Source organism: Strix uralensis, chromosome 3, assembly GCF_047716275.1.
Source record: "Strix uralensis isolate ZFMK-TIS-50842 chromosome 3, bStrUra1, whole genome shotgun sequence".
In the NCBI taxonomy this organism is placed as follows: domain Eukaryota; kingdom Metazoa; phylum Chordata; class Aves; order Strigiformes; family Strigidae; genus Strix; species Strix uralensis.
The window spans coordinates 62,205,460-62,231,745 of NC_133974.1; the positions used below are offsets into that span (position 1 = coordinate 62,205,460).

At 36.5% G+C, this 26,286-nt stretch overlaps 1 protein-coding gene across 7 annotated transcripts in view; it reads left to right on the forward strand.

Moving 5' to 3' along the window:
• L3MBTL3 (L3MBTL histone methyl-lysine binding protein 3) overlaps positions 1-26,286 on the forward strand; it is an 89,587-nt gene that overhangs the window by 51,103 nt on the left and 12,198 nt on the right. For all 7 annotated transcript variants that reach the window (XM_074862487.1, XM_074862490.1, XM_074862486.1 and 4 more), the window contains 7 exons: positions 5,069-5,145; positions 6,547-6,632; positions 8,916-9,026; positions 10,599-10,713; positions 13,959-14,061; positions 21,952-22,098; positions 23,503-23,667. In XM_074862487.1, coding sequence (XP_074718588.1) covers positions 5,069-5,145; positions 6,547-6,632; positions 8,916-9,026; positions 10,599-10,713; positions 13,959-14,061; positions 21,952-22,098; positions 23,503-23,667 — 804 coding nt within the window. The remainder of the gene's footprint in view (positions 1-5,068; positions 5,146-6,546; positions 6,633-8,915; positions 9,027-10,598; positions 10,714-13,958; positions 14,062-21,951; positions 22,099-23,502; positions 23,668-26,286) is intronic.

Below are 26,286 nucleotides of genomic sequence, written 5' to 3' on the forward strand. Positions count from 1 at the left end.
TTTTTTCCTTCTTTTTTTATGCATGCTTAGATGACTGACATCTTAGAATCAAGAAGTTGTATAAGTAGCATTCTTGAGGGCATATTATTTATGGGTATAATGCATGTGTGCATGAGTGGTTTTTGATAGATTGCATTTTCAATACAGGTTGTGTCTACATTTAATAAAGTGAAAATCAAAATACCAAAAGGTTTGTTTCCCCACAAGGAAAAATCAGAAATTATTTCAAAACAAAATAACACATACATCTTATTTTAAAGAAAATGCTGATTCCTAAATAAAAACTCTGTCCAGATCTTTGGGTGGAGACACATTTTGGAAAATATTTTTCTAAAAGAATTGAATATTCATTTTTTTAACAGTGAGCATTATCATCCATCTCTCTTCATCTGGATTTTTTTTGAAAAATTAACAGGACAGCTGAAAGTGACTGGTAGAAAAATAATAAGTCTTCTTCCATATCTGAGTCTCCCATGAGGACGTGCATGAGTTGAGGATTGTTGAACTGCACACGTGTTCCTTTCACACAGAGCGGTGCACGCACCAGGGGCTCACATTGTCAGCTGCCCTTGGCTTTCTTTATCGCAGAACTTCTTCCTGACCTTTTACATCATGTAGCTCTTCCCTGCTTTGATGTCTTTTCTAAGATGTAGATAAGCTGTCCATAACTCAGGAGAGCTGCCGCTTGTTCCGTCCCTGTGTGTGGCTCTCCTATGGGTTCAGGTGATGTGCTCTGCTGCTTTTGGCTCCGCCTCAGCTTCCTGGATTCGCTTCAGTTTCCAGTATGTCTTTTCTGTCTGCATGTTCTCACACGACAGAAAGAATAGATGTCAAGTGGCATGAATTGTGTGGACTTTACAGTCTTGCTCTATTAGTTGAGCGGGCGTGTGTCACCACTCCACTGCTTGGTGGAAGGTGGTGGTGCTCTCTGCTGCAGTCCAGGAGTAGGAAGGTTTGGAGGTGCAAAATTCTTAAGCTCCCGCTAGTGGTGGTAAACTTTTTTGGCCTAGCAAGCATCTTCACAATTCATGCATCGTGTTCTATGAAGCGCATGAGCCGGGTGATCTGCCTTCTGTTTTGGAACAAAGGAGATAAAAAGCTGTGGGACGCAGCAAATTGATTGTGAAAAGTCAGAGTAACCTTTAGCATTCCAGCTGACAAGTCTTAGGCTTAGCCTGATAGACTATTGTTGTTCTTCCAAACTAGATAATATGTCCATGAAATAACACACATTAAAGCATAATAGTTTTACTTTAAATTGTGTGTGACTTTTACTCATCTCTACTCTTTATTGTTAAATGAACTGTTAGAAGCTAAAAGGCTGTGTGAAATCTGTAGGTGAAGATGGACTGTATGACCTGGTTTTGCTGGAACAGGGATTTTTTTTTCCTGAGGCCGCCATGGTTCCAGAAGTTTCTTATAGGCTCATCTGTAGTGACTGGGTTTTTCTGTTAAAGCAAATCAAAATGTGGATGTTTTCTAGCTATTTTGCAATGCTGTGATGTGTAGCACGCATTGCCACATGTTCCATTTTGGCTACCACTGCTGTAATGTCAAAGCATCTTCCAGGAGTACATCTTTCATTGCGACATACCTTGGTCACTTGCTTCTTCTTGAATCTTCAAGCCAAGAAGTGTGTGCAGTGGCATTTACTTTTCAGAATTTTATAAAAATCTATGTTCAGACTATGCTTGAAAAAGCAAAACAGAACAAATGCATTAAGAAGGTTTGTCCTGATAAGTGTTTTTACACATCTACCTCATTATTTTAAGTATAATACTGATAATACCCCAGTGACTCATGAGCCTGGGTCTTGTTCCCAAATTTAACTCAGGAGACTTTTGAAAATAATGTGTGGACTTTACTCCAAAGCATTTCAGGAAGTAAGAGAATATGTCCTTCCAGTGCAGAAGGATACCTCATCCATGTAAAATTCTTCCATGTAAAACTCCAATTTGAAAGGGATAGAAGTGCTGCCTCCCTTGCTCATAGCTTCTCTTCACAGTTACTGTAAAGAGAAAGGAAGAGAACAGAGGGAGCATGAAGCATTCACCTTTTCTCTGATTTGTTTTGGGCAAAGTGTTTCTAGGAGTCAGATGCTGAGTTTTAACAGTGCAAAATTATCACAAAAGTCCTTTTGTTTCCTTTTATTAATGGCAGCTTCAGTGATTCAGAGAGTACCTGGTGTGATACTATAAATACTAAATACATACAGTATAGCTTTATATATTGTAGTAGGACAAAAGGTTGGTATTCTTGAAGTGAGTTGAATCCTTGGCTATTGTCAGAGTCATTACAGAGTCTATCAAAGGTAGGTTTTATCTGCTAGAAATTGATCTGTTTGGCGTCATTACAAAGAAATATTGTCAGAGCTGTTTCATACATAAAGCCACAAGATAATTGTAGTAAGCTGACCAATATTTTTCATCATTAGTGCTTGACTCTTTTTAGGTAGAAGGCTAGAGGAATGCTTGTTGTGAGACAATGCTTCTAAGACACCCAACCTGCATTTCTGTTGTTGAAGTACAGCCATACTGAATTTTAGACATAATGTAAAATTACTTTTCAGATTCTTTTAAAAAAAAATAGTGTTATTCTGTGTATTCCAAATGCAATGTGCTCCTTCGTTTTTCTTTTATGCAGTACAGGTTCAAAACTTCAATGTGGTAGTAGGGGTTCAGTCTATAGTCTTTTCTGGTTCAGTCTACAGTCTTTTCTATGCTGTGTTTCTTTTTGCTGTCCTTAAAACATGTTTGTGTTCAAGATCTGCAGACCTAGCATTTTGATCTGAGCCTTAAGACATTACAGTGCCTGTTAATTTACCTTCAACTTATTTTTCTGTCATGCACAGTTCATTGCACACTCTTAGGTACTACAGATTATCAACATGTGATATTTTTTAAAAAATATAAATTAGTACTGCTAATTAAGGGAACTTAATTAATACGAACTCCCAACATGCTAATACTTTCTGGATAGATACACATAATGATTGTTTTATAACAGTCAGGGAGAGCAGACTCATTGTTCAGGTATTTTGCATTAGTAACTTTGGTCTGAGGGGAAGGGGAGAGGATACATGTTTTTCTCCAGCCTAATAGTTGAGACATTGACTTCAGAGAGGGAACAAATAGAAACTGGATCAGAATGAGTGTTTCAGTATTTTATGAAATGATTATTGTATATGAACTACATGTCTTCATGCATGGATGCTCTCTGCTTGTCTGCTTTTCTCATTAAATATTTGAGGAGTGTTTCTATCTAGACTACCACTTGGCTACTTAAGCTTGGTTTTTTGATCCCTCCATGGGGAACGGGGAGTGAAGGCCTTAGCTGCTTCAACTTACTCAGTCTGCAGTTTGTTGGCCTTGATGGGTCCTTGGAGTGAGTGAGGCACTGAGCTCGTGGCCACTGGAGAGTTGGAAATGCTGATGGGATTCCCAGAAGAGAGAGGCCACATAGCTGGGAATATTTAATGTCAGCTACTGAAGCACCTTTAGGGTTAGGAAATAGTGGAAGAGAGAGATAGTGCACTGTAGTATTGAATTTATCTAACTAAAGAAGAAATTAGGTGAGACAGGCTCCAAAGAGAAGCAGGGTCCATAAGGACAGATCTACATGAGAATTAGATGGTTATATATGAGTTTCCAGCTAAACAGAGGCTAACAGTATGTTCGCATGGTGTAGTGCAGTGCCACGCAGAGTAATGCTAGCTTTTTGTGTCAGCATGATGTTCCTTAGTCACCCTTGCTGCTACATAAGTGCTACTTCTTTAAAAAGCAGATAGTACTTATGTGCTTAAAAAGTTCAGCCAACTCAAAACCAACCATTAAGTATTGATGCAGACATAGGGATGGTGTGTGTTTCACAGCAGAGTCTGATGGCTTTTTACTTTTCCTGTAGATCAATCTTACTTGTTGCCTTTTCTAATAATATTGAGCAATAATATAATAATTATAGTATATACATTATATATTATATACACTATATGTTATATTGTACATAATCTATTATGAAATAATAATACAATATGTAATAAAGTTATATAGTTCTATATATAATTGAATAATACTGAATGTTTAAAAAGTTTTTCTCTCATCTGCTTTTATATCAGTTATGTTTTTGCAGTGTGTATTGCTAACAGAACTTGATAGCCAGTAGCCACTGCTGCTCTCTTCTAAGCACGATGTAAGTGAACCAGTGAGCACAGTGAGGGCAATCTCTCCTTCCTTCAGACAGATGCCAGCACATGTCAAGTGTAGCTCACCCTGCCTCTGTTAGTCTTCTGTGGTTCTTGTGGCATGCCACAGGCAACAGCACTAGCGCAAAATTTGATCCACTTGACAGAAAATATGGGAAGTTGTTAGTCCCTTGAGTAAGAGAGTTTGATCAGCTTTTTTAGAGCAGTTTGCGGTCTTGGATCACTGATTAATTCTGGATTCTTTCAGGCAGTTTGGGGCCTAAAATGCTGTTTTATTCATTTTTGCTGACAGTTTTTCTCAGATGTACTTTGCTTATGTGCTGCTGGGTTTTAATAACGTGTTTATAGCTCCATTCAAACCACTCAGAATCTGGTTTTGAATTTTTACTTGTTATTAACAGTGCATTGCAGTTACGTATAATTTTCTAATCTGCCTCCAGGTGCATCTTGGATCATTAATCAAGGTTTTTAAGCTTTTCGTTTAAAGTTTCAGTCTCGGCATTGCAAAACCTCATCTGTCTTTGATGGGGTTACTGTGTTCTTGCAAGTACTGTGTTCTACCAAGTCTCTACATGTGAGTTTTTCAGGTCCAGCATTATAGCTTCTCAGTGAAGATCTACCACTGACTTTGATTTTTGGTCTTCCAGGGAAATTGTAAATAAAGCATTATGCTTCTTTAGGTGGTAACAAGTCTCTTGTTAAATGCATTTGTATCTTCAGGTTATGTTTGCGGTTTAAGTGTAAGTTGAAGGTGTCATAGATTATTTTGGAATTTGTTAAATCTTTCTTGTATGTCTTGTTTTCTAAGCATAATAGGATGTCTGAAGAACTGCATTATCAATGCCCTTCTTTCTTCTCCTTCTCCAGGTGTGAGGCAGCTAGCCCACATATTCATCCAGTTGGATGGTGTAAAGAACATAAAAGGACTCTCATCACCCCTCCAGGTTTGTATCTTATTACATATCTGAAAGATTTAAGGAGGTTGTAGTCAGCTAGCAACATTAAAACTTACAATAAGCTTATTGTTACCTCTCCTGAATTTTTATTTCTGTAGTTAAGAATTGGTATTTGGGGAGTTAATTTTTTTTGCAGGACATAGTAGAAAGTAGGAGTACAGTAGACATGAGGTGTTAAGTATGCACATGTATGCTGCTTTAGTAAAGAGGCATCTGTCCATGATATCCATCTAGCCATCCCTTGGAATCTGAACAAGTTTGTATTTTTTGATTGATGTATTCACTTAGAAGACTCACATTGTGAAAACGCTAATAAAACAAATTCCAGGTGTGTAAGATTATTGCATAAGAAAAACATCTTAATGTGAGCTAAATATGCAAGATAATGGGTTGATGAGAAGATTGCCTTACGTTTATTAAGGAATCAAATTTGTAAGGGCTCTTTAGAAGGGAGGAAAACACAGTGAGAGACGATACAGAAGAATGAAGGTGTGTTCATTAGTACGAAATATAAGACTACCAGTTTTTCAAGACTGTTGAGTACAGCTGCGTGATCTAAATGCCCTGTTGCAGAAACTGCCATCCATGGTCTGAGAACATGGAAAATTTTAATTGGTTAAAACCAACTTTGACAGAAATTCTAATAGCCACCAATCTTAAAAGGTCATAAGCAATCTGTCTGTCGGGAGGTTAATTACAGCCTATTGTTAGGTGAAATCTCTTTTAAAACAAATCAGAATTTGTTTCATTCAATTCTAGATTATGAATCGTAATGTTTAAATTTCAAGTCAAACTTCTGGTGCAGATTACAGGCACTGCCTTTTCTTTAAGAGCAAAGCTGTCTTTGTGTTTCTTGCATAAAGTGTTTGTAAACATATTTTCTGAGAAAGGCAACATCTTCTTTGATGATGTCTATAATTATTATTATAGTAAATGTCCAGGCTATTTTTTTAGAAATGTAGTGAAAACAAATTCACTTGCTAAAAGAATAGCAAGTCAGGTGTCCTCTACACTGTGGTTCAAAGCTATCACTGATTAGATTGTGTTAGACAGTAAAGTACTGTTTATAAAATACAGGATTAGTTTTATAATACTTGAATGAATTTCTTAATTAAGTGGACATATTTTTCCAGTCCACGTTATTTATATTCTCATACCCAAAGCAGTTGTGATTTTTTCTGCAGTATTGCGTATGAGATTGTTGGGCTTTTTAACCTACATGGTGAATGTGTCAGATACAATTTAGAATAGCTTTCTTGTAATTATTTTACAAATCTGAAGCATAAATCAGAACAGTATTATAAAAATGTTAGGCATTCTGTAAATCAGGTATCAGGTTTATTTTTTGTGCTGCAACGTTTAATTTTGCTTGTATTTCTTCTGTGCTAGATTATCCACATGCTAAGCATTTTTCTTGGGAGAAGTATTTGGAAGAAACCAGTTCATTACCTGCACCTGCAAGGGCTTTTAAAGTGGTGAGAAAATGCTTATATTTTTTCATGCTTTTAAGTGCATATAATTAATTAAAGAAAACAATACATATATGGTGTTCCTGTGTTTCCAAATGTGATCAGTTAATTAGTTGCATAATAGGTGGTTTATTTTTATACAAGCTTGCAGTTCACTGTTAGAAATCAGATAATTATTACTATAAATCACTATTACTTTATTATTTTAATCATTATAAATGGGATTAAATGCTACAAAATACTACTAATGAATGTAATTTGCTATGGGAAATTACTGCCTAGTTATTAGAAATAATGAGATAGCTACTGAGTCATCATACATATTTTGAACATATGTATTTCTCTGTACATTTTAAATGGTGCGATAAATACAGTGAGAATGAAAAAATGATTGTAGGAGGTCAGGCTGGTTTTCCATCTAGTCCATTGTCTCTAGCAGTAGGCAAGAGAGAGTTTGTATTTAATATCCTTCAGTGATATCGTTCTGTGAGATTGTGACTAGGGCACATGGGCAGCATCCACAGGCAGCTCCCCATCTTAACTATGGTGTTTGTGAACGTCCTTTTCGTTTAGCTTTGTACTTGCTAGTTTCTTTCAGTGACACCCGTCTTTCTTGAGCTCTTAGGATTTCAGTAAGTAAAGTGGACTGGTCAGTAATGCAGAAAGGATTGCTGTTAGGAGCCAGCGTCAGATGACTGGTAGCTCCCAGCCCCTTGTCTCACAGTGCACTGAAGCTGGCTTGCCTTGGCTTTTCAGATTAGGGTCACTAATTCTGAGTAACACTTTGCTAAGAGCTGGATTAACAAGAGCAGAAGTGTGGTGCTTATAGCAAGCAGTTCCTGGGATCAGTAGATCACAGGACTTTATTACTGACCTGCAGTTTATCACCCCAGAATGCATCTGGCTTAATAATATGTCTCAATCTTGCGTTCTTGGCAGGAATATACATTGTGCAAGGATTAAGAAGGTATTTGGTTATATCTGAGAGGTATAGCCCTTGGTAAAAGAGCAGAGGGCTGTGACCTTGACTACATCAAGCTAAAAGCAAATGTTTTCTTTTTCTCTCAGAGCATTCATGTTTTAATTTCTCCTCCTGGGGTTCAGGAAACAGCCACATGGCAGGGCTCAGCAGTGGGCTGCAGGGTCCGGCTGACCGTGTCTGTACCAGGAAATGGAAAAGGACATGCCACATGCATGCAGGCATTGATAGCATTAAACTGGGAGAGCACTAGCTGGCGTGGCTCAACACTATTCCAGAAACCATACTATGAGAGTGGCTGGGGATGGTGTAGGTCCCAAAAGGTAGCATAGAGAACGCCATTGGGCTTTGGGGGTGGAGGGGAAGGAGAGCTTGACTGCATGGGGGTCAGCTGTGCTCTGCCTTTTGGTTTCACAGCCAGAGATTCCTGCTTCCTGTACTAATATAATGGTAACCATATTAATGCTAATTGTGATAAACAAGAAAATAGATTTCATGGGAATGAAATGCTGATTGTGTTGGAGCTTGAGTGAAGTCTTCCTGAGACAGTCACAGTATTCTATATTGTATTATGGGAGAAAATAGAGTTCTTAAGCTGCAGCTGAGGAAGAAGCACCGATGTTCTGGAAAGTATTAGAAGGACAGATACGTTGTTTTCCTAGAATTTTAAAATAAAAAACATAATGTGTCTTGTGCATATGTTCCTTTAAAATAGAAACAATTTTTCTTTAGATTTTATAGCAGTAGATGGCAAAGATAAAATCTGATACTCCTAACAAAGACACCTATTTTGCCAGAATAGTGTTACAAAACAGGTATTTGGTCATGTTTGTTCTGATTATTTACTGTTATATAGTGGCTTAGTTATGTTTTCAGTAGGAGACTGAAAAAGAATGCTTGATCCACAAAGTAAAAACGCATACTAAAAAACACAAATATGTAGACGATTTCATAGACACTTCAGGCTGCTGGTATGTAATACTTCAGTACTGCATTGAAACTGTTGGCCACAGTCTCTGGGAAAACTTTTCTAGAGAATTTAGTTAAAAAACCAACTGATTTAAAATAAAGATCCCTACTTACTTGCTTGGAAGGCTTGAATGGAGAACCTGGAATCCCAGAGTAGTTACTTTATTTCTCTAGTTTAATAAACACTGGTTTGAAAGATTTTTTTTATGTTTGGATTTGTTGGAGGGGGAGGGCAGCTTTGAGGTGATGAAGGCAGACAGTTTGCTAGGGATTTTATATACAATTGTGTGAGATTTTTGAGGTTTTCTTCTGTTTCACATAATATTGTTCTGCTTTTCTAGAAACCTTCTCATGGCTTTCAGAAAAACATGAAACTTGAAGTGGTTGACAAGAGAAATCCAGTATTTATCAGAGTAGCAACTATTGTAGATACTGATGACTATAGAATAAAAGTAAGTTTCTCTGTCTTACTGTACTTGAGTAACTGATGAGTAGTTTGTAAAAACAAAATCCTATAGTTGTAAAAGTAAGCACAGGAAGAAATGAGTCACATTGCTGTGTCCTGCTAAGCTTTTCACTGATTAATATGCATATAATTCCTGTGGAAGGGGTTGTTATATTATCCTCTTAGTTACATTTGCTGACGTAGGTAATTAGAGAGAAGAGTTGAATATGTTCGAAAACTGCTTTGGGAATATTTGATATAAAACAGTTGTCTATTCTATCAAGAAATTTGATGATTTAATATCAAGTGTCAAAGGGCTGCTGTGATATTTGTATTAGGATCCATAAAATATTTGGCCTAGTTAATTGAATCTGTCTCTATAAACTTCCAGGGAGAGGAGAGAGATGAAAAAAGAAACATGATTTCTTGTGCCTTGTCAGTGACTTCTGCAATTCTGAAATTTATATTAATTATGGACTTTAGACTGGATTAATTTCAGATAATGTATTTTAAGAAACTGCAGTTTTCCAGAAGTTGTATGCTTGAATTATTTTTGTTTTATTGTACACAACCAGCTTACTCTCTGAAGCCCCTAACCATTAGAAGGGCAGGCATATTCCAGATACCCCGTTAGATGGATGTGAAGGATATTTGTGTTTACAGTTAGTACAGATTTATTAGGCATACATGGTATTTCAAGCAGAAGTGCATCTGACATTTCAGTTCAAATCTGAATTAACTGGTGGTAGGGAGTCATCAGAACTAGCATCTTCAGACCTACACATTTTCTATCTAAACTTTTAAGTTGGTCATGCAAAAACCAAAACCAAAACAAACAAAAAATCCCTTCTCCAGTCTAATTTATTCAAATGACAGGATTTGTAGCTTCTGGGGTGCTAATTTGTAGCATATGTTGAAAGAGCTCTCTATGTATCTGTGTATGTGCATCCACATGCGCGCATGAGAGATCTGACCTATTTACTAGTACAGAGGTCAAGTAAGATTTGAAGATACTTAGCCTGAAAAAAATACATGTATAGCCCATACCGGTGGTTTTCTGGGAAGTCACAAACTTCATTTTCTCTTCAGTTTCAACTCCTTATCCTGTATAGTCTGATTTTAGTAAAATGGTTCCTTGTATATTGGGAGTTTTTGTTTGTTTTTTATGGATAAATGCCATTTCTTTAGCACTTTGCTTATTGCTCTGCTATTATTAAATCCTGTTCAAACAGGAGATTAAAAAATGTTTGGATTTTTGACTTTTTTGAGAGAGAAAAAAGGCTGAAATTCATGCTTAATTTAAGTATTAATGTGAGAACTAAACTTGCTTGCTTTATTCCTGGGATCTGAACCTGTTGATGCAGGACATAGTAAACAACCAAATGACACCTCTCTCTTTACTTTAGTGAGAGTATGACTGGGTCCAGAAACTAATGTACATGTATTTTCTGTATACCATGATAGTTCTCTTAAAGTGACTTCTCTAATGGACATGTCATTTCTAGAGATTACTTAAGGAAACTGATTTTATAAAGAATTTTTCTGATCTAAAATGTATTGTTTTCCTTTTTGATTTTAGGTCCATTTTGATGGCTGGGATAGTATTTATGATTATTGGACTGATGTAGATAGCCCTGATATCCATCCTGCAGGCTGGTGTACAAAAACCGGACACCCTCTTCAGCCCCCACTTAGTAAGAGAAATCACATTGTACTGTAATGATGTTAAAAGGCACGTGTACTGTGCTGTCTTTTTCCCTGCCAGTGCCATCCAAGGAAGAGTAGCAACTAAGATATGCAGAATAATGTAAATGTGACATTTAGTGCAAAATCAACAGTCAGTAATTAATCATTTTTAGCAGATAGTTTTATTGACCTTTACTGTAATGGAAATACAATGTTTCTCTGTCTGGATAAGAACCACTGTCAAAAACTGAAGTAATGGTAAAGATCTGTTGTGTAAAATCCTGGCCCTCTTGAAGCCAGTGGTCAAACTGCTGTGGTCCTCAGTAGGGGTAGGGTATCACTCTTAAAATCTTCTGTCCACATTCTGTTGAAGGTTAGTATGCTTTTTAGCTCAAAGCACTCCAGACTGCACTGAGAAGACACAGCTTTCAAATGCTGTGGCAAATCCTCAAAACCAGCTAACTTCGTTTTCTTCTTCAGCTGAGCAGAGAGGGGTTAATGGTGCCCACATTGAAGATAAATCTAACAGAAGTATGATACCAATAATAATACTGTATTTACTGGCTTGTCCTCTCTGGGGGTTTCGTTTTAGTTGTTGAAGAAGTGGGAGTTCTGTCATAAGTGAGACTGAGGGTTGCAGGGAGAAGAGACTTCTGTGGTAAAGATATCCCTGCCTATGCCATTGTTTTTCTGGATAATTGTAGTGGAATCACTTTAGCCAAACTTTGAACCAGTTTTTAAGTGAGTACTCTTCTCTGGGATTGTTTTATATTGTGGCTCTGAGGTATGGTTTGCACAAGTGCTGAGTATTCACAGCTGTAACCAAGATCAGAAAGAGCTGTGCTTGGAAAATAAGAAATGCTGAGCAATGCCAAGTACTCTGAAAAAATTAAATGTAAAATAACTGGGATAAGGCACACACAGATTGTGTGAATGTGTTACCTGAAAATCTCAGTACCTCAACTCAGCGTCTCTAAAATGTCAAGAAGAAACGTTTCCTATCAAGAGTGTGATCAGAGTATATTCATTAGTTCTCTGAGCACTCCAGTGGTGCAGTGATGACTGCCTGTTAGGAAGTTAATCATTCTGCCTTCAAAGCAGAGTCTGAATAGAGTGCCGTAAGTGCCAAAGCAGAAAATGAATAATGAGGAGAAGATAGGATACCGCATATCTGCTTCTTAATCTGAGATGTGCATCCTGTGTACTGAATGAAGGAACAGTCCAGTGGGAAAAAGTAGTCTGTGGCCACATAAATAAAAATTGTATGATATGGCAAAAGAGCTGAATAATGTTGCAGCATTTCTATTACCCAAGATTGCAAAAAAAAAAATATCTTAGCCTAGGTGGGAGTTTAAAATATGTAAATTTTGTTGGAGACATTAAAAGAAACAAAATAGATGCCCATCACATGCAACACATCATGTCCTCTAGGTGGTGGCACAGGAGACACTGTTCATGTCTTTTAGGATATGACTGATGGAAGTGACTTTTTGATACTAGTTAACCTACAGAAACGAAGATAGATGATGTGACAGGAGGGAAAATGACCATCCATTAATTAACTGCACAAATACTATTAAAATAGGATGATAACTGAATAATATATTCTTCCAACAATATGATTTTGTATTATTACTGTAGAATATTGTATAGAATATAGAATATTATAAAAATATTAATATGGTTTCCAAGTACGTTAAAGTGCATTTCAAGTTTTGTGAAAGGGTTTCAGGAAGGAAGAAAATATTTTACAAGACACAATATTTTTTCCTCAGTCAGTAAGATAGTCCTTTTAATGATGCAGTCCAGATCCCTGTCTTAAACACTACAATCTTTGTGTGAATGCTGCATGATGTTAGCAATACTAGTCTAGAGCAGTCATCATAATGGTCTTATGCTCCCAGTATTTATGTATTCATAGTGTTTTCTCTTAAGATGTAGCGAAGTCATCATGATGGCTTATGACCTTTTTGATAGCAGTTCGGGAATTAAGAGCCATGTGTTAGTGTTGATTTTAAAATTGTTTCACAGTGATGCAAGCAGCAGCTTCTTGCATAAATATGGACAGCCAGTTGCAGCTCTTTTAAATTACATTTTTAGGGAGTTTGAATTTAAGTGAAGAGAGAACATTTGCAGGGAGCTACTTTTTGCAAAACTAGAGCATCAGTGAGGCAGGACTTCCCTTTACAAAAGCGTCCCTATTAAGTTAACTCTTCCTCTGAGTCCAGTAATTTGTTATGTTACAGGCATCAATTTTGCGTAAAGGTAGGAAAGATAAAATTCTCTGTTCTCTATCCATTACGCCATTTTAAAGCCTTATAGAAGTCTTTGGACTTCAGTGTAGTCATTATGTTGTAACATTAGCATAGGTAGAACATTTGTTAAAAAATGCTTTTGGGCTGTCCTAATGACACATAATCATTCTCCATCTTTCATTATCCGTCTGTGAGCAAGAATTTGGAAAATAGGAAAATTTAAGTAGACCTTTTTATGTCACTGTTGTTATCTGTAGGGGGAGATACAAGTTCATGTACTTTTCAAGTAAAACCAGTAGTAGACAGTACATACTGCAGATGTGCAGGAGGTGTTCTCAGTTTCATATACTGGAGTAGGTCTGTCTCTCACTTGCTATGAAACTAAGGGTTATATACTATGTTTATTTGAGTGTCAAAGCTAGTTTTGACAGCTACATGCTTTAATGTCTCTGCAGCATCATTCTCACAGGTTGATGAAAATCAGACAGAAACATAAATTCAGATAAGTAAAAATGTCAAAATCTTCTCATGGCTTGTTCTTTTTAGTAGCATTTTCAGCCTTTGTTTTCATGGCTTGTTCATTGGAAAACTTGAGCTAAAAATGGAGGTCAGTACCCATTATGAACAGATCTTCAGGAACAGCAGGGTAATTTACTTTGTCTGTGTTCTTGCAAAACAACCAGGTTGGAACTACGGGTAGTTAATAGAGAAATTTTAAGTCATACAATTCCTTCAAGATTTGCATTCTTTATATAGGTGTAGCTCTCCTGTAGAGATTTACTCACACAGAATAAAATTATTTCTCCAGAGGATTAGGTTGTTTGAATCTCCATCATGCTTTTACAGATTGCATTTTTAAAGTACTTTAAAATTAGGTTTTGTTTACTTATTTCTTCTTTATGTTTACTATGATATTCTGGTATTCCTGCATATTTATATAACTTTTAAAAATTAGATACTTTTTTTTAATCTCATATGTAATTTCCCCTGACATGCAGGTCCCTTAGAATTGGTGGAAGCTTTAGAGCATGGAGGCTGTCCCACAGCAGGATGTAAAGGAGTTGGGCACATTAAAAGAGCAAGACATATCGGCCATCATAGGTATGTGCTATGGAACTGTAATTTTATTCTTTTGATTGAGTGATATGTGCACGGTTTTTTTTAATTGTTGTTCACAAGAAAACAGATCCAAGCTGGAAAAAAATATGAAATCTTGTAAACCTAAATATGCAATGATTTCAGTTGCCATGGTGAGCATGCTGAAATAAACATTAGCAGTCTGTAAGTTCATTTCACTAGGGTGTGCTGCGATAAGATTTGTTGAACATAATTTTTTGTCACAACTGATAGATTCAGCTACTCTATTTTATTCCTATGAGGATTCCTCAGCTTGCTGATTGGATTGCAGAATGTTACAGACAGATACGTATAAGGCAATAACTTGTGAACCTTTTGAAATATGAGGCCACTAATTTTATTATGGCTTGAATGTTTTTGTCCTGCTTGGTTGGTGGGGGTGAGGATTTGCTTGTTGGCTAGGACAAATGTGAAAAAAGAAATTCCAATTGATGTATTCCTGAATGACAGCCTGAACAATTTGCTGTTTGTACCTAGTGTTTCTAAAGATTCTTGTGTTGAACAGCTTCTGAAATATAATACAGAAATGTGGATGTCCCAAGCTGTCTTAGAGGACAGTTGACATAGTGAGAGCAGTAGCATGGAAGAATGGAATGGAGGACGGAGAGACAATGACAGTAAATGGAAAATATTTACTAAGTCAAAATTTTATTATCTTTAAAATATTTACAGTATGAGGTGAATCCTGACTATTTCAGTAAGGGATATACAGTTAATGTAACATGTTAAGTTGAAAATTAAGTATCATAAATATCCTATTACTTTTTTTTTCAAATCAGAGCTTCCAGAAGTTTTCTTGGAATTTTTCCATTACACAGACGTATGATCCTTGAATGTCATATCACTTTGTGCTTTCTGCTCTCATTGTTCTTTGGTTTGGATTGTTCTTTGATTATTTGTCTATTCATGTTTTTCAAGTATATTATTAAACTACTGTGATCCAAGAGTTAGCTCTGCAGTCTTTCATGTTTTTGGTAGGATAATTATGTCCTGTTAGCTAGAATAATGCTACAAGGTTTTGATGGTGTATCAGCACTGGTTGAAGTCCTGACTCACCCCTAACAAAGATACCTGCCAGCAAAACTCACTGTGTTGTTACATGTTTAGTGTGCAAAAGGCATCTTTTGCTGCAAGAAGTTCTTTCCTATCTACCACACAGGCATTGCATTTGTGTTATTAGGAGGCAGAAGAACTCCTGATGCTAGCACAACCTTTATCTCCAGGAAGGGACTGGAGCTAGAGTTAGAGCTAGGTTAGCTCCAGTGACAAAACCTGTTCCAGTAGAAACTGTGGTGGTGGTGTCATGACACAGTGTGCTGCGCTGCTGTCTTTCAGATTATTCTCACCCTTTTTTTCTACCTTTCCTTTTGAGAAGCTTTGTTGCACTCAGTCAGCAGGATACCTCCTTAAACAGTTGCGTTAGTACTTAAGAAGTTATCATCCTTATCATATGATAACCTACTGCATTCATGTTCTCAGTCCACTACAAATGTGAAACTAGACTTGCCTAAAAAACTCCCTGGCTGCTTAGCTGAAACCCATTTTATTTCATATTCCAGTAGACTGAGTCTTGTATGATTTATTAATGCACCTGATCGGTAAGGCAATAACTTCCAATTCAGAGTATTATCTTCCTTACCATGTGCTGTCTCAGTTACTTAGAATCAGATTAATATACCCATTCTTAGCTCAAGGCTGAAACTTTAAAAAGCCCACAAAAACAATACCCAAAAAAACCCCACCGTAAGTGAATGTGACAGAAAAGTTTTTAATTTATGATCTCTCTAAATAAGCGTTGGCACTAAACTTTTAATGTTTCACGGGGAAGGGATGAGTAAAGCTGTATGTCTGTTAGTTCATGTGGCCTTTGCTTTTATAACTAGATTTTCCATGGTATTTAAAGTTGTTATACTTACTCATCCCAAATATTAAAAAAAGAAATAAACTCATGGCATCTATTGTGTTTATTTTTACTATGATCTTAGCTCATTAACTGATAGTTCTAGGGGATAAACATATAACAAAAGAGATTTTGTTGATCATAAGACAGGTATTTGCTGTTTCATAGCAAGTAAATTAATGCTGTTAAGTATCTTACTCACTAACTATATTGGTTTGCCCTCTGTGCTGATATTGTTGGTTTTTTCTTGAGCATTTCTGAGGAAAATAATGAGATTTGTTATTTATCTGCAGCTACAGGCTTGAGGGTCCAGGTCACCCCAAAAATTCTAACATTGTACCATCACTGTTTTCCTGAATTAACATAGACATTTTGAAATTGGTATAATTATCCACGTCAAAAAGCAGTCCCTTGGCTCTTTTATCTTGGCAACCTTGAAATGTATTTAACCATGCTTATCTTTTTTTTCATGATGAGGTACAATGTCTATCTACAGCATAAATGCCTGTGTGCAGAAAAGATGATAATTTAAAATGCTAAGTAGTTCTGAAATAATTTTGAGAGCTTGTTCCTTAGGAACTAGATGAAAGCCTTGGTGATTAATTATGTAGTGAGGTTAAAGCATTTACTTTTTGGAAAAGTTGATGTTAATAAGGACTGGGTAACTATCACCAGTTGATCTAGGGTTTTCTGCTGCACAGTTGAAACTGAGACTGATGTGCAGGTTGGTAGCATTATGCAGATCACCTGCATATTTATGATTGTGAATGGTATGCTCTCTGAAGTTTAATGCATGCAATCATTTTCAAGTTCAAGCAGTAATGCAAAGCGGTCAGTTGTAAACAGGTCGTTAGTGTTTTGTGTCAACTCTCCATGAATAAAGATATTTACCAGAAACTTTACATGCATTATGTGTAAGTTGAAGTGAACTGAATGTGCCATGGTGGAGGCTGTGTTGTAAGAGAACTACAGCACCGAAAGGCAGGAAACCTCAGCTCAGCAGGATGTCGCATCTATTTGTTCAGTGTCTGCTGAAGTGTTTCTCATCTGATTTTGATGCTGGTCTCAAGTTTCATTTTATCTTTTATGTAAGGTCATTGGCCCCAGCAAAATCTGTTAGAAGCTACTCTTGAGTCAGGTTTAGACTGTTGAAGCAGCTTTCTCCTAAAAAAGAATGCTTTGATGATAAATGTGCATTGTAAATTGTGAAAGAGAACATTTTTATCACTTCTTTCCAGACTAGTTAAAAATGTTTTAATGAAGTCAACTGAAGTAAAGCCATCACTTAACAAAAATCCAGCAGAAAAAAACAATACATCCTCCAGATGTTGTCAGGACCTTTTTGCTGGAGGTTTCTTACCAATCACTTATCAGTACTAGCAGATGCGGTTATCTGGACGTAGGCTGCTCTAGATAAAGTCTAATCCATGAGGTAGTCCAATCTATTTGTTTAACCTGTCAAGGAAGACATTCTGAGCAAATCCAGGTGAATTTTCCTGGAGCTGCCATACAACCTCATCTGCTGGCAGTGCTTGGCAGTAACTTGCACCTGAAAGGCAATGAGTAACTGGGGCTGGTAACATTTCTCCAGCTAAAACAGGAGACTTGTCTGTGGCTTCATACACATTTGTGAAGTATTCCAAGCAGTCATAAAGACTAATAATCTGTATTTTAAAGTACTTTAGTATTAACTTCCTTTTACCAAACAGTACCACCTTAGTCTTCTTCAGGTTAAGAGAGTATCCTGGCTATGTTCCCTTCTGATATTAGGTGTAGCTGAGGCTGAGTAATCCAGCTGGACTCTGTGCTTCAGAAATTTTGCATACTACTAGAAGATAGGAGCATCTCCGGATGCCTGGAGAAGACTAAGGTCCATGCCCACACAACAGTAGCCCAGTTTATCCTACTACCCTTGAACTTTAGAGAAAAAAGATATGTGTGTAACCCTACCTAGAGATACATCATGAGAGAGATAGAAGAGCAGCTGCAAAATAACCACAAATGGAATATGCTACCTTGATACTTTTGTTCCATCAGACAGTTCTGGAAAGAGCTGATAATGTAAAACCTCTGCTGACTTGAAAATCCCAGGCCTGTGATCCTGGGAATTCTTCAGAATGGTATACAAGAAGTAGTAATCAGTGCATTGGGTTTTTCCTTTGTTGATCTTTCCCAATTCCATAAAAACAGAAGCTTCTTTTCATGCTCAGTTTTTACTCAACCTGTGCAGGACTCTGTAAACAGTGGCTCCATTTCCTCAGAAAACTGTATTATGGACACGTGTATTGCCAGCCACTCTGCTGCCATTTCAGTAGAATGCAAAGTGTACAGCAGCTAGCTAATTGCTGTTCTATGTTGATCTTTCAACATTTAGAGATGGCTGATTAACTCTCCTGTGTGGGGAGGTCGGGTGTGTTAATGTGAATATTTGTTTACTGAAATATGGGTTGAGCCTACTGAAGCAGCTCAGATGATAATTGAGTATCTTCATGTTGGACTGGTTTCAAAGCTGTGAAGCAGTGCTGGAGGGTGTACAGCTCTGTCAGATGTGTAGTAGAGGTTTCAAATTGGGTACCTGCTGCTGCTTCCACTTCTTGCTATGCTCCCTGTGCCTCTGGCAGACCTTGGTACCCCCAAGTCAAGGACATCCGATCATTTTGGAAACTGGCTTCTGAACTTCTGCTGTTTTCAAAATAGTGTGTTAAGACAAACTGCAAGCTGGAGCAAAAATCCAGATTTAAGTTGACAGAAGAGTTAAAAAATCCTAATTTACTATTAAATAGCCTAAACACCAAGACTTCTGAGCCTTTGAGATGAGTTATCTCTAAAACTTACAGTCCTGTATAAATCAATTACTTCTATTATGTAGGAATAACAAGATTAATTTTTTATTCTTTGTAGTAGACAAGTTAGACTGAACTGAAGGCTGGAGGCATTGAGATTCAGGAGGATTTACAGATTGATCTGAAGCCATGTAACTGATACACAGGTTCATTCATGCCGTGTTTTGGTGAAACAAAGCTACCAGTGGAAACCTTTAGGGTTCTTTTTGTTGCCCCGAGTAATAGTAACATCAAAGGACTATCAAAGAGTTTTTAAAAAATAATACAGCAACTCAAATTAATTACAAAGGAAAATTCATCTGAATCTAGTGTTCTAAAGCATCGTTAATATTATAGCTATCATTGACTGAAATTGTCATTCAACTTCTGTTTTTCCAGAAAATGCTAAAGGAAAAGGCAGTATGTAAACAGGCAGTATGTAAACAGGCATAGGGCTTTTTCTTGTTTTTTAATTTAAAACATCTTAATGGTGTTGGTAAGCAGAAGACCTGCTGGAGATGAAATTGTATTGTCAGATTTCATTGTGGTGTAAGGCTTGTTTAACTGAAGTTAGATACCACCTTGGTAGTGTTCAGTGTTTCCTTGAGACAACCCTCTGACTGCTTAAAAACACTAAGCCTCAAAACACCCCTATGAGCATAGGAAACCAAAAGAAGATTACGTGCTTTGCCTTATAGCAGTGACAGAACTGAGATTAACCAATATATTCCTGAGTTTCTGATAATTGTATTTCATTCATCACAGTGGTATGAGTTTGTCAGAGCAAGAACTTAAATCGCACTAGCACTGGCTCCTTAGAACCTTTTTCTGAATAGAAGCCTGTATCTTTTATCTTGTAGATCATTTGAAAGGGAAAAAAAAAATCGTTGTGATAGATGCCGCAATGTAAAGAATATAAAAAAAGTTCCCCTCTTTCCTAGTGTTCCTCTTTTCTTCCCCATCTTTCAGTTCATGTTTTTTGTTCTTTGAAGATGTCTGACAGAGGCTATTCCTAAGACAGACAAAACCAGTAGGTTGAAAAATAAATGTAAGTAGAGGTATATAAATAAATCCAAAGTAAAATGCCAAATTCTGCTTAAGAGAAATTAGAAATAAAAATTAAATGCTCCAAGTTAAATTTTTCTTTGTATATTCTATTCGACATCTTTAAAATATTTTCATTAACAAAAAACCTACCCTATTTCAAGTGTAGTGCTTTAGAGTCCAGCTATCCATTTGGCTATATCTTACTCTGCTGTGTAGACTTCTGGTATGAAGGTACTCATGGCAAAAAACTTCAGTGCGTGTATCTCAGAGGAGGCACTGGGACTACCACCTAGTTCCTGAGAAGGCAGCAAAGATAACTGACCTGTATAGATCCTCTGGGGACGGATGGCTGTATGTCCCTTGGAAACACTGTACAGGCTGTTGTGGAACACCATCTGCTTGGAATGGCCTTAAATGGGGATCTCATCTTGATGAGAAAAGCAGAAATCATATTCTGCTGGCATGCTTTTCCTCCATAATTCCAGTTCAACACAGCTATACAAGGATTTAAAAAAAAAAAAAAAACACAAACTTGATAGTCTTGTTTTCAAATGAACCAGTTGACAAAATCAGACATGCTGTTGGACTCCTGAGTCAATAACCCCTGACTGACCTGGCCTGTGTAACCTTACGGAACTTTCTCCTTTTATGCTAATGCTGACAGAAATGTAAATTTCCACGAACTTTTTGTTTATGTTGGTAAGACCAAAATTACATAACTAATATTGGTCCAATCTCATGATAGGAGTTGATCATACACACCATGAATCCAAAACTTCATTGGTAAAAGAAAAGGCGACTGTATGGCGTATTGTGAATAAAAGGCCTTTTTTTATTCTGTGCTTGGTAAAACAAGCATGATAATGAAATGTGTTGGTTTTGTATTTAGTGTTTGTAATTTGGAGGTGGTAGGGCATATGGCTGGCAAGGTTGACTTTTTTATATTAGACAGTTCTATTTGGAAGTCATGCGTGTAACAATCAGTGAAAAAATACAACTGTGCAATAGTTTATGGAAAGCGAGATAGTTATATTCTTGAAAAGAAAATAAACAAAATCCCAGGACATGGGATTTTTACATTTTATCATTGTAGAGGTCCTTGTAATAATACAGGTGAGTAGAAAAGCATAATTTTAGATTATAGTTAGTGTCATGGCTCATGAACCACAAATAGAGCATTATGTTTAGTACAGCCTCTCCTATATCTTAGAGATTTGAAAACTGAGCATGCTGTTATTCATTGTTGTGGCATATATATGCCTTACAGAATTTGGGATATTATCTTTGAAGGGTGAGTATGTAGTCTGACTAATCAATTGAGCATTGCGTTGCATTCTTCTAAAGACAAAATCCTAGTTCAGCCCAGTGTGATTTGTGTTGCTGTTCTTCCCCTTCCTACCCCTTGTGGGAGATACGACTTTCGCATTTGTTAGAGTAACGTTTGCAAGTCATTGTCAAAGTATAGTGCCAAATTCTCTCTTTATCTAGTTGGAGTGTAGCAACATAGGGATTGTTGAATGACAGGAAAGACTGTGAAAATATCACAGTCTTTTAACGGAATATTACAAAATGGCATTTGCAAAGATGGGGCGTTCATGGCCATAAGAGAATGTGCGGCATTCCTCATACTGTGCCCTTGCAATGCAGCTTCTGTATGGACATTACATGATAGAAATACCCTCCTTTGTGGGAAAAATAACCATGGGAGTATGATTTTATTTGGAGAGAGTTGGGTATAGTCAAAGGCACCCTGTGTATTTTGTATAAAATGCCATTAAAGGTATGAGAGAGGAGGCTAAACATTCATCAAGCAATTTTCAAGAATGTATGCTGTAATATAAATTAATACAATTTTGTATGTAAGTTGCTGTCAAAAGGAAATTGAGAAACATTTAGGTTGAGGTTTTTAATCAGTGGATTTATTAACATTTTAAAGTATGACTACTATTACTTTTTTTCTAATCTTTATATTAATTGATTACATCTACTTCTAGAAAACTGATCTCTGATGTCATTTCATTTGAACTGAGTGAAGTCAGTAAAGTCTCTGAGAATAAGGAGGCATTTCTCTTCTTCAACTTCTAGTGCAGTCAGCTGCCCGTATTCAGAGATGAACTTGAACAAAGAAAGCCTCTTACCTGACCGGTTGAGCGGGGAGATGCCTGCAGCCAGTCCTGTCCCCAGAAACAGAAAAGTGGAAGCAAGTGAAAGATCCACCTCTCCTGTAATCAAGTAATTACGATCAAAGTGATGTCCGTGCCTAACAGCAGTACTTTATTTCAGTGTTCTGCAACGTAATTTGTAGTTGTGTAATGGCTGAATGGTTTCAGAAAGGCCTGCCTATTTATCTACATTTTCATTTACAGGAAAGAAATGGTTTCATCAGTGCTTATTGAAAAGGTCACTGAGCTGTCAAAGACTGATACTGATTTTACTATGTATGATTTAACAAGAGTTTGGTTTCATCTTCAGCACAACTCTCTATAGACTACTAAGCCGTTAATTGGAATTTAAAATGGATCATTTGTCAGTTGATTTCACTTAAGAAAATGATTTATTTGTGTTTCTTCTGTTTGCTGGGGTGGCCTTATTGACGTGACTGTAAATTAATGTTGCTCTTTGAAGAACAGCCACTATAAATTCTGTCGTTATTGTGGGAGTGGGGAATCAAATTACTGGGAGTGAGTTTTGCAAGAACAATGCAAAAGTCTGTAGCTGAAGCTTCTAGCAGGAGCACTGGGAAAGAATAGAGGGATGTGATACCAAGATGAGGATTTTCAGAGGATGGTTTTCTATCAGAAATTGTAGATACCAACTGCTTATTTTGGGCTGTGGCGATACACAGAGAGCTTAAGAAGGAAAGGAAAAGAAGAGAGGCTTTCCATTACTTTCAAGGGCTACATTAATGTAAATGTAAAAATGTGAATGTTCGTAGTGAAGACTTCCAGTTCCCACTGTAATGACCATGTATTTTCAATAGACAGTATTTTAAATTACATTCTCAGAGACAGTTTGAGCTTCATGCTTTAAAAACCAAAATATTCAGCTGTCAGAGAATGCTTCCTGGTTCAGTTGTTCCTATAAATATAGGGTTGTTGAAATCTGAAGTGACTTAATTACCCTCTGACAGTTAGCCCGGGTACTGTCCCAGTGAAGCCAGTAACAGTTTGAGCAGCATTCACTGTGGCAGGAACTGTGTCAGGTGTTGCTTTTTTCATTGTCTCAGTTAAGAGACTGCATAACATTTTTAAAGGGTCCTGGCTGCACAATGATATATCATATAAGGGAGAGAAGAGATAGCAGAGAAATGGTACTTCAAAGTTTTATTGTGTTACAAATATTTGAAGTGGATAGCTTATTATGAAAAATAACATTAGACAAATTATGTTACTGTTGAATTGCCTAAACATTCAACCTTTGATTTCATGGGGAAGAGAGTTCTGTATTGTGATTTCTGAAATCCCAGGTATACAGTTTTATTGGTGGCAAGTAAAAAACTGCTGTGTATTTCAGAAACAAATAAAAACCTTGTATATCTCCTATTACACTAATGACTCTTTACCCATAGAGAAAACAAGTTGAACATCAACTCAGCTGCATTTCATTTTAAACATTTTGTTAATTTGTTTTAAACAGTGATAGAAAATGCCCCAGCCCTGGTCACATAAGTACGAAATCTTCAGCTCACAATCGATCATCTGGGAAAACTGTGCTAGAAACAACTAAGCAGGAAGATGCAGAAAGTAAATCTCCTTGCAAGAAGCCTCTGTTATGTGATGTGAAAGAAAAGAAGGCACCTGGGTAACTATGACTTCTTTTCAAAGTATGGGTTGTTTGAAGTTGATCAGTTTAAAATGCAGCTTACCAGGTAATGCAGTGCAGTGATTTGTCTGTGGAACTCTTGGAACAGCAGTGGGGAAGGAGATGGAAGTTCTTCAGCTGTCTTTGTATTAGAAATAGGGGGGAAAGGGAGTGTCACAATGTATTCAAGAAATAAGAAATGCATATCAGAGAGGAGAGGAAAAATACTACAAAACTACTGGAAACTGAGATCCTTCTTCCCTTACCTCTGTGTACAAATATGTTATTGTACATGTACAAATATGTACGTGCATTTAAAAATTAAAAGTAATTCCTTAACTCTCAGGATTTAAAGTATCTTTTTGACAAAAAATAACATGAGAGAGTTTCCAAGCTTGCACTGGAAGTATGGTATAAAAAGGCTGTCTTTGAAACTAAAAAGATACAGTGTTTTCATAGGGATATGTGAGGCAGTAGAGTTCCCCACATTTTTAACTAGTTACACTATCAGTGCATTATTGTATTGACTATTTTCATACAGAAATAGAAGACACCCTGAAACAAGAAGTGTCATTTGTTATATGTTAGCTACGTTATCATGTGTGCATAATATATGAACTGTATGATTGTTAGCAATAATAGTGTCTTGAGAGACTTTGGAGAGTTAGTATTATATGGTAAATACCTCACAGTAAAGCTGATGATTGAAACTTAGCTGTTTTCTTAAGAATCAATAAATCCTCTGAAACTCCTCTCTAAGATTTTTTTAAAACTTTTTTTTTTTTTTTTTTCCAAATTTGATTAACCAGTTTTGGCAGTGTTTTACAATTTCCCTTCCTTTTTCCACTAGATTTTTTTTTTCTTTTCTGAACTATTATTGTTTCTTTTATTCCAAAAACCTATGCTAAATAAAAAATAACATTTAATGTGTGGCTTTTTGCATTTTTTAAAATTGGTCAGCTTTCTTTAGAACATTCTTTCACATTATTTCAATCAGGTGGTATTGTTCAAGTTATATTGAAAAAGATGTAGTAGGAGCATCAAGCAGTGTTGGTATCAGTTCCATACCATAAATAAACAGCATTCACTAGTCATACACAAGTGAATTTAAACAGCAAAAAAAGACAGAAAAGTTCCATGTGTAGTTTTGAAATAACCTGTGCTAATTAATAGTTGTCTATCCACTCTAACCATATTTGTAGTAAAATCATCTTTTTTTAGAAATAAACTTTGTGTTAATTGAAGAACAATTTTTTTTGGTCTTTCATTTTTTAAGAGGGTGTTATCTTTATGAAGACTTAAATTAACCAATAGGTGTGATATCTGTTCAGTGTATTGAGTCATTTTCGTTAAGAGAATTAACAGCCTTGTGCCAGCTTTGAACTACCCAGAGGCTTTGCAGTTTGTATTTGAATTGTTTGAATACACTGATGACTATCTGCATTTTATCATCTAGCTTCCCACATTCTTTATGTATCCAGCATAGTCAGAGAAGTCTTTTAGTTGAATAAATTTCCTTTGAAAAAGGCATGAAAAACAGTATTCACAACATTAAGTATATGTGAACTGCTGAAGTTATAAAATATTGAGCATCTGGTTATTGCAATGCCCAATGGATCTTTTTAGATGTGTGTTTAAAGTACACATGCATAATTGAAGACATAGATATATATACTTGTGTGCTCTTTAGCTGCTGAGCTCATAGTGTGGATTTAATTACTTTTGACTTCAGTACAGCTGTGTATACCTTCATATTCCAGGTAATCTCTTGTTTCATAGAAGTCCTTAATTGAAGAACCAACCACATATGAAGCCAGCCATGAGATTTATTTTGTTGTGCTAAATCTAAGTGGTACTCAGCTAACGTCCAGTTCCACTTACTCCTTTTCTTTCTTTTTTTTCTTTCTTTTAAAACTAGTAAAGAGGTATCTGTGCATGCAAACAATTATACTAGAAAATTTTGGTTTGCAAAAATATGTGTGTAAAAACTGCAGTCTGTCCCTCTGGAATGTTCCCGAGATTAAAATTCAAAATAAAAATTACATGCCTACAGCATATTCAATTTTAGTTTGAAAGTATCTTTATACTATCTTCAGAGTAGCAAAAGAATTTCACTGTAATAGGAATTCCACTCTGGAGATATCTACAGTGAAGGAAGGTGTACTCAGGCTTGAGAGTCAAATGGTACTACCTCTTAAAATTCAATTTGTCTTCCAACCCCTTCCTTAAAACCTTCAATTCGTGATACTATCTTGTATTTAACTAGTGAGATAAAATTTCTGGGTGTATGGCTATGAAAATTGTCCTCAAGAAAATAGGAAGATACATGTTTCCTCACAGGTTTTGGTGGTCTCTTTTCCTTGCGTTGAATTACTGTAATCATTTGCTTTGGCTTTGGAATTAATTGCACTACTTCATAGTATCTTACTTTAGAAGTTTTTTGTGTTTGTGGAGGTTAGGAAAATAATTTTTAAGTAAATAAATGCAGGTGATATTTCTGAGGAAGATACTGTGGAGAACTCCTTTGTGGCACAAGAAGGCGTGCCTGCTGCATACATTTCACTGGCATTGCTTGCCATACCATTATTATTTGTGTCCTACCATACTACAAAGGCTGGA